Here is a 13277-nt window from a genome sequence, read left to right as displayed (position 1 = left end):
AGCATAGATTGAGAAGAAAGTCCACACAGACCATAGAGGCAGGGGCAGCTCCAGGCACCAGCGCACCAAGCTTGTGCCTGAGGTGGCAAGCCACGGGGGAAGGTGTGCCGGTCTCCGTGAGGGCAGCAGTCAGGATGTCTTCAGTGGCATGCCTGCTGGAGGTCTGCCAGTCCCATGGTTTCGGCAGCAGTTCAGCAGCAGGTATATCGAAGGTGCAGGCATGCCGCCGAATCTGCATTACCAGCAAACTTCCCGCATGAACGCCGCTGAAAGCTGCCTGACTGCCGTGCTTGGGGCAGCAAAATACACCTCTACCTCGATATAACTCTGTCCTCGGGAGCCAAAAAATCTTATCGCGTTATAGGTGAAACCGCGTTATATCGCACTTGCTTTGATCCACCGGAGTGTGCAGCCCAGCCCCCCCCGAGCACTGCTTTTCTGCGTTATATCCGAATTCGTGTTATATCTGGTCACGTTATATCAAGGTAGAGGTGTACATAGAGCTGCCCCGGCATAGAGGGGATAAGAGAAATATTCCATCATAAACATCTATTTTCATTCCCTTTATGCAAATGATTTGTGATATCATTCACTCTGACAGAGAAGTGCTCAAATTTATCCAAATTATATATGTAGAATATATAATATGAGTGATTCACAAAAATGTTGCTTTGCTGGCTCACTGGCAAGTGTATGTTTGTATTTTTCTTTCATTTTTTTCTTTATTTTGTGTTAAGATTATTTGACAAGTAAACCTTATAGCAGGAGTCAGCAACCCTTCTGAAGTAGTGTGCCAAGTCTTCATTTATTCACTCTAATTTAAGGTTTTGCATGCCAGTAATACATTTTAATGTTTTTAGAAGGTCTCTTTCTCTAAGTCTATAATACATAACTAAACTATTGTTATATGTAAAGTAAATAAGGTTTTTAAAATGTTTAAGAAGCTTAATTTAAAATTAAATTAAAATGCAGAGATCTCCCAGACCCATGGCCAGGACTTGGGCAGTGTGAGTGCCACTGAAAATCAGCTCACGTGCCGCCTTCGGCACACGTGCCATAGGTTGCCTACCCCTGCCTTACAGTTTGTAAGAAAGAAAAAATAAATCCTTGTCATGTGTGCTTGAACAATACAGATGGTGCTACAGAGCTAAACTAGGAAGAAACTCGTGATTTTCCCTCAAGGAACCTGGTCAGAAAAAGCCTAATATATTTATACAACCAAACAAGAACTTTCCCAAAGCAACAAATAACATGTTTCTACTTTAAAAAAATACAATTTTGTGATCACTGATCCAGTATAATGAAAATGATATTTCTGTCCAAAGTGCCAGGGATTCACAACAAGGATTGTTGAGAGACTGTGTACCAATCTTGTGAAATCACTGGGGCAAATTCTGAGTCATGCAGGAAATGAAAAATCCCTATCCCAGGAAAATGCAGGCTGAGCCATGCTCTCATTGCTGTGCTGTGTGCTATACTGTAGACTGCACACAAGGGACAGCTAAAAAGCTGGACTAGCCAGGAGATTGAGAAACAATAAACCATCAAGAGGAAAACAAATTGTCATGATTACAGACCATTCTTCCCCAACCCCAAATCCACCATTACTCCCCAGGTAGCTAGCTGACAGAGAGAAATAAACTTAAGCAATACACTTTATTGTGGCATGTGACATAGCAGCCCCAAAGGGTTGAACAGGTGGTCTGTGAGAGGATGAAGATGATGGGCAGAAATCTGAGGGAATGGGAGCAGTGAACTAGATGAGATAACAATCTCTTGTTTGAATTGAGTTAATTTGGTGTTCCTAAAAGTGCAGGACTATTATGTGAACGAAATAGCTCAGCCTATTGGTAATGGAATATAGAGTCTTTTATTGCGGGATTGCTGAGAAATGTATCCTCAGGATAGCAGGACACAAACTTTATTACCTTACCTTTAGTGAGACTTGCCCACATTTTTGTTTTCACTGCACCATGTCAGCTATATATTTTCTCTATATACAGCTGAAACTTCAGTTTTGCCCTGGCTGAGAAACAAGTCTTTGGGGTTATGGGAACTCAGCTGAGACATAAGCATTGGGGGAAATGTCTTAACTCCCCTTTGTGCCTTTGAAAATCTCTCCCTATTGTGACTAAATGCATTTTACTTTCCTGTTTTATTTGTTTTCTTTTGCTGAAGGATTTGCGTCAATACCTAGCTAACCTGGCTGAGCAGTGCAGTGCTGACAACAGTGATGCTGATCTCCCTGTAGTAATAATTCTTGATAACCTCCACCATATTGGTTCTTTGAGTGATATTTTCAATGGTTTCCTCAATTGTAAATATAATACATGGTAGGTAGCAGCTCTTCATTTCCCTGCCTTCTGTGCTTAAAACAATTACAAGCTCTTTATTAGTGTGATATGATGAAATATGTTATAAGGAACCCTTGTATCTCTTATATCCCGATTCAGCAAAGTACTTAAGCATGTGCTTAACTTAAAATATGTGAGTAATTCCATCCCGATTCAGCCAAGCACTTCTATGTTCTTCACTTAAAGCATATTTTAACACCTTCTGACTTTAGTGAGATTTAAATGTATGCTTAAAGTTAAGCATTTACTTAAATTCTTTGCTGAATCAGGATCTTAATCCCTTCCACCACTATAGAACACAGCTGTGTCATGGAACACAGGCATATTAGTTCCAGGGGAAGATCCCAGAGCTTATGGGAGGGTAACAACAGATGCATAATGGTAGTTATCCATAAGGTGTTTTCCTGGATACAATATGGACCCATGGAGTATGCTATACAGTAGTTGCTGTTTCTGTGGTAGACTTCCTGTTTCCAACAGCTATACTGTGAGCCAAAAATTTACCTGGCTGTAGAAGACTGGAAAAGTTGTTTAGACATAGTACCAAAGGAGAATGTGATTGACTGGCTGTCTTTCATGGTCAAAAAAGAATAAAAAGTAATTAAGGTATTTGAAAACTGCTAGCGGCCTATTAATCAGCCTATTTCTGCTATAAAAGTGCCTGTGGTAGGGGCTTCCCTTCATAAAATATTTGTGTATTATGGCCCAGTGCTCCTAAGATTCACTGGTTCCCGGAAGTAAAACCACTAAACAGCCACAGATAATGAGGTATATGAGCACTCTTTTGCTTTATTTAGTTTTAGTGCTTATGACCACTAGTAAAACGTAAGTATAAAAAGGAAAAAAAATGCAAGAACAAATATACTAAAAATAAGTCTGGCCAGAAATCATTGGAATTTGAGACTAAACAGTATCTGCACTTTCTTTTATCAAAGATGACTCCGGGCAAGATAAAAATAAAGAATATTTTCTGAACTACCTCCTGGATGGATTCTGTGGCAGTGAGGTTCCTACTAAATGTATTACTTTTCTCTTTTTAGTCCCTATATTATTGGAACAATGAACCAAGGGGTTACTTCATCACCAAATCTAGAGCTGCATCACAATTTCAGGTAAATACACTGTCTTTGTCTTTAAATGTGTCTGTTTTCCCCTGTGCAGGCCTCTCAGCCTTTCTTCCTCTAATTCCAGCTTATCCTCGAACACCCATCTTGAATTTAATCACACTCTACAGTTGTTTGCCTCTTCCCCCTTTCCCTTAATGACACCTGTCTGTGTGGCACTTTTCTGCCTGGCAAAACAGACAGAATATCATTCCCGCTACCCCCCCCCCCCGACCCCCGCCGTGGCAGCAGGGTGTTCCAGATTGTAGTAATATGCCCACCTTATAACATACTGGATTACCATTGGCTAAGGAAGCACAGGCACTGAGATCACCCTTGTAATATGGACTAAATAGATCCTTATGATTTAATATTAGAATTGACTTTTATTTTAGTAGATAACCAGCATTAAACACTACGCCATCGTTTCTGTGTTTAAGATGGAAGGCATTGTTTATTCGCTGTATGATTATCTGATGTTTTCTCTTCTCACATTAGGTGGGTGCTATGTGCTAATCACACAGAACCAGTAAAAGGTTTCCTGGGCAGGTATCTCAGAAGGAAACTGATTGAGACAGAAATAGAAAGGAACATGCGCAATAATGACCTCATCAAGATTATTGACTGGATCCCTAAGACATGGCATCATCTCAACAGCTTTTTAGAAACGCACAGCTCCTCAGATGTGACCATTGGTGAGTCCTTGCAAGGCAGTGTGCTGCTAGCTTTTTCTCAACCAGCGGAGTGAAATAAGGATAAAGCCTGAACCTTACATAAAGTTTGTAGAAATTGAATTGACTTTGTAAAATCTTGTGTTTAAGCTGATACTGAAAACATTAAATCACCATGGGAAACGTGCCTTGCCAACCTGACTGAAACAAGGAAGTAATGGAAATGGTACGAGGAAATCTGTTCTCTTGTGATTTCCATCCTTGCTACCTGACTAAAGAGTTTCATATGCAGTGTTTGCCATGGAAACATCGACTTGTACCAAGAATCTCCACACTAAGGCCATGTTTACACTTAAAAGCTTTGCTGTTTATCAATGTAGTATAGTTAATATAGACACAGTTACACTGGAATAAAAGAGCTTGTGATGATATAGCTAATTTGGATTCACCAAAGTGAAATAAATTATAATGGCATAAGCATTTTTCTCTTGGTGTAACCTTGTCTTCAATAAGGCTTATGATGGCATAGATATGCTGGCAAAATATCACATCCCTTTAACTTTGCCATTAAAACGTTCCAATATAGTTCAGGCCTTAGAAAAGGGATAGAAGGACTCTATTTTTTTAATAACATAAAACTACACTCAGTACTAGCCAAATTGTAGTGCTGAATAAACATTCTCTTTATTCAAGTTTGCCAAGGTAGTCATCTTTCCTTACATGTTTTGGAGATTTCTTTCCCTCACAGTTCATGTTATTTAACAAAAAACTTTTCTTCCCAGGTCCTCGCCTTTTCCTCCCCTGCCCCATGGATGTTGATGGCTCCAGAGTGTGGTTCACAGACCTTTGGAACTATTCTTTGGTGCCATATCTTCTGGAGGCCGTGAGAGAGGGACTTCAGGTATGTAGGTAGAAACACTGTGTCTTGCTTCAAAAGCAAAAGCATCGTTTTGTGTTGTTTTTGTAAGCTTTTTCTGGGATACGTTACAGAAATGTGTCAGAATGATGTGTTGTGCCACAGTGACAAAACAAGGGGATAGAATTCTAGAAGTAAGTGCCAGACCCCTTTTGTCCTGCACTTCCTGATGCATGATTTGGCTTTTCTTGAGATGTGCTTGTCTGTGACAGAGGGATACACTCTTGTTCTTCTCTTCACTTCTATGTAATGAAGAGGAGGACTTCAGGGTCACCACATCCTTTGCAAGTGAGGGCTTCACAGGGGAAGGACCTCAAGGGCTTTATACTAGTGGATGAACAGGCATAGCAGAGATGTCCACCACACCCCCTCCTACCCCACCCACAACTCTTCCCAACGTAACCCATCTTTCTGCATACACCAAGGGCGTGGACTGCAACTGTTGCAGGAGACAGTTCCCCCATGCTATGGTTATTTTCCATTGGGCTTCTTCAGCCAATTTAAGGCACTTTGCACCAAGGGCTGGTGGACATGAGAATCTGACTCTCTTTTGTCTTACTGCTCCTGAGTTTCCATCTGCTCTAATGTCTCTCTTATTCCCATCTTGTCTGTGGCATTTTTGCTTCTCTTTTCTTTCTATGTCCTAGCAATTCCCCACTTCCTTGGAGTAATCCTTCTACCTGATTTTTTTCCATTTTCTATTTGGCCCCTTTACATTTGTTCTCTTTTTGTTCACTACAACTTTGAATGCTCTGAAAAGAATAAGGAATTCAGAATTCTGAAGAAGAGCTCTGTGTAGCTCAAAAGTTTGTGTCTCTCACCAACAGAAGTTGGTCCAATAAAAGATATTATCTCACCTACCTTGTCTCTCTAATATCCTGGGACCAACAAGGCTACAGAAACACTGTGAACAATATGGTATGGAAAAGTAACTTTGGCCAAAAATTAATCTAGTGATACTGCCAACACTGGTGACATTTCTGCTTCATAGGGTGAGGTTTGCAATCTTGCATTACTGAAGCATCTCTGTTTTCTAAAACTGCTTGAACTAACTGAGATAGAGTACCAAACATCTGATAGGCACAGTCACACCAAGATTAGTGCGGCTTATTTAGACCAGCGGGAAACTAATAAGGAAAAAAAATAGTGGTATTCTCTCATGCTTCGCTCACATGCCAAGTCCCACCCACTTGAGACATTCAAATGAGTCATCTTCATAATATGGTTATGTCTTTTGTTTCTTGAGTACGTTAATAAGCAGTGAAATAGTTAACATTTAAACTGTCCTCATTAAACTGCTTAGTTAAAACAAAAATAAACTTGATATCAGCAGGAGTAGTTCAATTCATTTTCACAACCATGAGGGCTACAGACTTTTTTTAAATGAAAACTTCATTTCTGGAGCACAAGATGGCAGCCTCCAGAAGAAATTATTGGTTCTTCTTAGAGTGATTGCTCACATCCATTCCAGGTAGGTGTGCGCGCCGCGCGTGCACGTTCGTCGGAAACTTTTTTACCCTAGCAACTCCAGTGGGCCGGCAGGTCGCCCCCTAGAGTGGCGCCGCCATGGCGCTCTATATATACCCCTGCCGGCCCGCCCGCTCCTCAGTTCCTTCTTACCGCCGTGTCGGTCGTTGGAACTGTGGAGCGCGGCTTAGCTGTCCTCCACGTCCCTAGCTCTCCTAGTTCTCTATCGTTTATCTATCGTTCATCTCTAGTTGTTAATTAGTTTGTTAAGTAGATAGTTTAGTTAAATAGTTGTTAAGTAGTTCTTCGCCGGGGGCTTAGCCCTTCCCGGCACCCGGCGTCAGGCTCATGCCTGTCTCGCCGGGCTTCAAGCAGTGTGCGGCCTGCAAGAAGCCCATGCCTACCAGCGATCCCCACGAAGCGTGCCTGAAGTGCCTCGGGGAATCGCACAGATCCGACAAGTGCCGCATCTGTAAGGCTTTTAAGCCGAGGACAAAGAAGGAGAGGGATCAGAGGCTCCGAACTCTCCTAATGGAGGCGGCACTTGACCCGTCGGCTTCGCAGGCCGTGGTATCGGCACCGGCACCGGATCGCTCCGGCACCGAGAAGACTCCTCGGCACCGACCCTCTCTGGCACTGGAATCAGAGCCAAGGCCGTCGAAGTCTGATACTCCGGCCAGGCAGACCCGGCTTGAGCGCCCGGCCTCGACATCGGCCGCGGCGCCGCCGGCACCGTCAGCACCGTTGACTCCGGGCCCGGCGGGTCCGTTGAGTCCGGTGCCGCCGAGCTCCCCCATGAGATCTGGGGTTGAGGTAGTGGTCCCATCCACACCGGAGACCTTCGCCTCGGCTCGGGACCTTATTGCCCTGACTGAGCCCACTCGGCTGCCACCCCCGGTACCTCCGGTGCGGGTTGTGTCCAGAGGCAAGCCCATGATGTCGGCGCCGCCCAGAGACAGTCGTTCGCCATCCAGGTCCCGACGTCTTGGGCGCTCCAGATCCCGACGCCGCTCGCAGTCCCGGCACCGCTCCCCTCAGCGGTACCGGTCGCACTCGCGGCAACGGTCGGCATCGAGGCGGTCGCGGTCAGGCTCCAGTCGGCGACACCGGCACCGCAACTCCAGGAGCAGGTCCCGACGCTACTCGCCGCACCGGTCGACCTCCAGGCACCGAGCTGGTGGCAGGTCCCGGTCTCGGTCGACCTCCCGGCGCCGAGCTGGTGGTAGGTCCCGGTCGACCTCCCGGCACCGAGCTGGTGGCAGGTCCCGGCACCGAAGCGGTGCCCGGTACCGATCAGGATCCCGGCACCGTGACAGATCCCGGTCCCGATCCCGATCCCGGCACCGATATGACTCCCGGCACTGGTCCCCGGCACCGAGACGATCCTCCGTGCCGGCCCGCGCAGACCCTTACCATCCGGGGTCGGCCCCACCGTGGCCCTCGAGACAGCCGTCCGTATCCTCCCAGACGGACAGCGGGTATGCGCTGGGCACCGACCGGCAGGCGGCGCTGTTTGGTGATCCGCCGCTGCAAGACCAAGGCCCACAACAGTGGGGATTCTGGACACCCTGGGCATACCATCAGGCCCAGGGCCCCCAGCAGCTCCCTGCTAGACCGGCGACTGCGGAACGTAGGGCCCCTGAAGCCTCCTTGTCTCGCCCCCCTCCCTCCCCGGAAGGGGAGGAAGGGTCCAAACAGCAGGACTCCGCTGCGGCTCCGGAGGCAGAGGCGAGGGCTGAGGAAGACCCTCAGTTAGACACTCTCGTGCCTGGGGTCTCATCATCCTCCTCCCCGGATGAGGCGGTGGCGGGTACCTCCTCCAACAGTCCCCCCCCCGCTGGATCTCAGGGCGCACCAGGACCTCCTCAGGCGATTGGCTCAAAATCTGAGTCTGCAGGCAGAGGAGGTCTCGGAGATAGAGGATCCAATTGTCACCATCCTCTCTTCTGATGCTCCCACCAGGGTCGCCCTGCCCTTCATACGGACCATCCAGGCCAACGCCAATACTATCTGGCAGTCCCCGGCCTCCATCCCTCCGACAGCGAAAGGAGTCAAGAGAAAGTACATGGCCCCTTCTAGGGGATACGAATATCTACATGTTCACCCGACTCCCGGTTCACTGGTGGTGCAATCGGTGAACGATAGGGAGCGTCACGGCCAGGAGGCTCCGGCCCCCAAATCCAGAGAAGCCAGGCGGATGGACCTCCTTGGCCGTAAGGTGTATTCGGCTGGGGCGCTGCAGCTCAGGGTCTCTAACCAGCAGGCCCTGCTGAGCAGATACGCCTTTAACTCCTGGGTGGCAGTGGACAAATTTAAGGAGCTGCTGCCACAGGATGCTCGCCAAGAGTTTACGGCCATCTTGGACGAAGGCAAGAAGGTCGCACGCACGGCCTTACAAGCCTCCTTGGACGCTGCAGACTCGGCTGCCCGTACCCTCGCGTCAGGAGTTACGATGCGTCGCATCTCCTGGCTGCAGGTTTCCGGCCTTCCGCCGGAGCTCCAGCACACTATACAGGACCTTCCTTTCGAAGGCCAGGGCCTGTTTTCTGATAAGACAGACCCCAGACTCAAGAGTCTAAAAGACAACCGGGTCATTATGCGGTCCCTCGGGATGCACACCCCCGTGACGCAGCGTAGACCCTTTAGGTCGCAACAACAGCAACAACGTAGGCCGTTTTCCCAGTTCCGCCAGCGGCAGGACCTTTACAGGCGCCGCGGCAGGAACGGCAGGCGCAGGCAGTCTGGGAACCAAGGGGGGCAGAACCAAGGCTCCTCAAAACCCCCGCCTGGTCCTAAGCCTTCATTTTGAAGGTGCGCCCGAGGGCGCGGTAACAGTTTCCCCTATGGATCCTTCCCCCCCATTTTCCAACCGCCTTTCGTTTTTCCTCCCGGCGTGGTCCCAAATAACATCGGACCGCTGGGTCTTAAGCATGGTGCAGACGGGATACCGCCTGCAGTTTGTTTCATTTCCTCCTTCCCGCCCTCCTTCCTCGTCCCTCTTCAGGGACCCCTCTCACGAGCAATTTCTTCGGCAGGAGGTGCAGACGCTCCTCAGCAAAGGAGCTATAGAGGCGGTTCCGGAAAACGAGAAAGGCAAGGGGTTTTATTCCCGCTACTTTCTGATCCCCAAGGCCAAGGGGGGCCTCAGGCCTATCCTCGACCTGCGAGAACTCAACAAATACCTCGTGAAGTTGAAGTTCCGCATGGTATCCCTGGGGACCATTATTCCATCCCTGGATCCGGGAGACTGGTACGCCGCCCTCGACATGCAGGACGCGTATTTCCACATTGCCATTTGGCTGCGCCACAGACGCTTTCTCCACTTCGTTGTGGGGGCTCTTCATTATCAATTTGCAGTCCTCCCATTCGGCCTGTCCACGGCCCCGAGGGTGTTTACAAAATGCATGGCAGTTGTCGTGGCGCATCTTCGGCGCAACCGTGTCCACGTGTTCCCTTATCTGGACGACTGGTTGATTCGGGGCACGTCGGAACAGCAGGTCAACAGCCATGTCCGCATGATCACCGCCATATTTGCAAGTCTGGGCCTCTTGATAAACACAGACAAGTCCACTCTGAGGCCCACGCAGAAGGTGGAATTTATCGGGGCCGTCCTGGATGCCACTGTGGGCAGGGCCTCGCTGCCTCTGCAACGGTTCCAGACCATGGCGGCGATCGTTCAACGTTTGCGGTCAGCCCCATTGACGTCAGTGAGGACATGTCTAACCCTGTTAGGCCACATGGCGGCGTGCACTTTTGTGACCGACTACGCTCGGCTCCACATGAGGCCTCTCCAGCTGTGGCTTATCAGTCAGTACAGGCCGGCAAGGCAACCTTTAGACATGGTAGTCACAATCCCCCAGAAGGTCTTAGATTCTCTCGGCTGGTGGTTAGACCAGTCCGTATTATGTGCGGGTCTTCCCTTTCACCCCTCTCAGCCCTCGGTATCCCTGACAACGGATGCCTCAGATCTAGGCTGGGGGGCCCACCTAGGGACCCTGCGGACACAGGGCCTGTGGTCCCAGGAGGAGGTGGGGCTCCACATCAACATGCGGGAGTTGAGAGCAGTCCGCCTTGCTTGTCAAGCGTTTTGTCATCAGCTTCAGGGTCGTTGTGTCGCCGTGTTCACGGACAACACGACGACCATGTACTATATCAACAAGCAGGGAGGCACCAGGTCCTCCTCCCTGTGCCACGAGGCGATACGACTCTGGGACTTTTGCGTAGCCCACTCCATTCACCTCAGGGCTTCCTTCCTCCCTGGAGTACGGAACACTCTGGCAGATCGATTGAGCAGATCCTTCCTGTCACACGAGTGGTCCCTTCGCCCGGACGTCGCTCTCTCCATTTTCCGGAGGTGGGGTTATCCCCGGGTGGACCTCTTCGCGTCCAAAGGGAACAGGAAGTGCCAAGCGTTCTGCTCCTTTCAGGGCAGGGAGCCGGGGTCGATAGCGGATGCCTTCCTCATCCAGTGGTCGACCCACCTGTACTATGCATTTCCCCCGTTCCCTCTGGTCCACAAGGTCCTCCTGAAGGTGCGCAGGGACAGGGCTCTCGTGATCATGGTGGCCCCGGCATGGCCCAGGCAGCACTGGTACACCATGCTGCTGGACTTGGCCATAGCCGACCCAGTTCCCCTGCCCCTTCATCCGGACCTGATTACCCAGGACCACGGGACCCTCTGTCACCCAGACCTGCAGTCGCTGCACCTAGCGGCGTGGCTCCTGCGTGGCTGACTGGTTCCGAGCTGCGCTGCTCCACGCCTGTGAGAGAGGTGCTCTTGAGCAGCAGGAAACCGTCCACAAGAGCCACATATTCGGCGAAATGGAAGCGCTTCTCCTGTTGGTGCGTAGAGAGAAATCTCCGCCCTATGGAAGTTTCGGTAACCGAAATCTTAGACTACGTTTGGTCCCTCAAAGGGCAAGGTCTGGCCTTATCGTCGTTGCGAGTCCACCTAGCAGCTATCTCCACCTTTCACCCGGGTGCGGACGGTCGCTCCGTTTTTTCTCACCCGACGGTGTCGAGATTCCTTAAAGGGCTGGAACGTTTATTCCCTAACGTCCGTCCCCCTGCTCCGACCTGGGATCTTAACCTGGTGTTGTCCCGGCTCATGGGGCCCCCCTTTGAGCCGTTAGCTACTTGCTCCCTGCTCTACCTCTCTTGGAAAACTGCCTTTCTAGTGGCTATCACCTCAGCTAGACGGGTGTCGGAGCTCCGAGCTCTTGTGGTAGACCCCCCATATACGGTCTTCCACAAGGACAAGGTGCAGCTGAGACCACACCCTGCTTTTCTGCCCAAGGTGGTCTCAGCCTTCCACGTCAACCAAGAGATTTTCCTTCCGGTTTTTTTCCCAAAACCTCACTCCTCAGGCAGGGAGCAGCAGCTCCACTCGCTGGATGTCCGTAGAGCTCTCGCGTTCTACATAGAGAGGACTAAGCCCTTCCGAAAATCCCCCCAGCTTTTCGTGGCGGTAGCAGATCGTATGAAAGGGCTTCCTATCTCCTCCCAGAGGGTATCCTCTTGGGTTACGTCCTGTATCAGGACCTGTTATGACTTGGCCCATGTCCCTACGGGCCGTGTGACTGCGCATTCTACCAGGGCGCAGGCGTCGTCGCTAGCTTTCCTCGCCCGTGTGCCCATCCAGGAAATCTGTCGGGCAGCGACCTGGTCATCGGTCCACACCTTTGCTTCCCACTACGCCCTGGTCCAGCAGTCGAGGGAGGATGCGGCCTTCGGAACTGCAGTGCTCCGTGCCGCGACTTCTCACTCCGACCCCACCGCCTAGGTATGGCTTGGGAGTCACCTACCTGGAATGGATGTGAGCAATCACTCGAAGAAGAAAAGACGGTTACTCACCTTTGTAACTGTTGTTCTTCGAGATGTGTTGCTCACATCCATTCCACACCCGCCCTCCTTCCCCACTGTCGGAGTAGCCGGCAAGAAGGAACTGAGGAGCGGGCGGGCCGGCAGGGGTATATATAGAGCGCCATGGCGGCGCCACTCTAGGGGGCGACCTGCCGGCCCACTGGAGTTGCTAGGGTAAAAAAGTTTCCGACGAACGTGCACGCGCGGCGCGCACACCTACCTGGAATGGATGTGAGCAACACATCTCGAAGAACAACAGTTACAAAGGTGAGTAACCGTCTTTTTGTCACAAACCAGCCCAGTTCTTAGACATTCTAAATTGTTTAACAACAACATAATAATACACAGAAGTCCTACAGACTTGCTTTATTTTTTTTATACTTCTGGGCCTACACTATACAGAAAATAAATGTTCTTATAAGAAGCAATAGGACCAAGAACATCTGAGTCCAAAAAAGATCGTTGTGGCACTCAGAGAAAATAGGACTCTCTGAGTAATCTGGAGATAAAAGGAGCTAGGTGAATTTCTTCTCTTCACCTATTGAAGGTACTCCGTACTCACGATTAAAGAGGCTTGTTTATTGTTCTGCTACAGCTTTTATAAGCCCTGGAACATCTCAGTTTCTATTTCCTATTCTTTGCAAGATGCGTGTCACTTAAAATCGGTTTGTACTTTCCAACTACCTCGCAAACAACTTCTTGTGATATTTCTCTCTCCTTTTCCAAAGTTCCACTTCACATTTTATCAAAACTTTATCAATTTCTTTTTGTTCTCATTAGGGGTTGTTAGGTGTGGAGCACTGTTGAATACGCGGCCATTTCATTTAGGTGCCTGTTGGAAGTGAGCTCTTCTGAGCTTCAGACCATCGCTGTGGGTGCTGAGCGCTTTTGAAAGTTGAGCTCT

At 49.4% G+C, this 13277-nt stretch overlaps 1 protein-coding gene across 14 annotated transcripts in view; it reads left to right on the top strand.

The window, feature by feature from the left end:
• NAV3 (neuron navigator 3) overlaps nt 1-13277 on the top strand; it is an 854219-nt gene that overhangs the window by 835152 nt on the left and 5790 nt on the right. For 13 of the 14 annotated variants that reach the window (XM_030548663.1, XM_030548662.1, XM_030548658.1 and 10 more), the window contains 4 exons: nt 2179-2333; nt 3395-3466; nt 3956-4152; nt 4911-5029. In XM_030548663.1, coding sequence (XP_030404523.1) covers nt 2179-2333; nt 3395-3466; nt 3956-4152; nt 4911-5029 — 543 coding nt within the window. Of the gene's footprint in view, nt 1-2178; nt 2334-3394; nt 3467-3955; nt 4153-4910; nt 5030-13277 lie in introns of those variants that run through there. The other variant, XM_030548664.1, reaches the window with a different exon arrangement.

Source organism: Gopherus evgoodei, chromosome 1, assembly GCF_007399415.2.
Source record: "Gopherus evgoodei ecotype Sinaloan lineage chromosome 1, rGopEvg1_v1.p, whole genome shotgun sequence".
In the NCBI taxonomy this organism is placed as follows: Eukaryota; Metazoa; Chordata; order Testudines; family Testudinidae; genus Gopherus; species Gopherus evgoodei.
The sequence above is the reverse complement of the archived record's forward strand: the minus strand, read 5'-3'. Positions and strand labels throughout refer to the sequence as shown.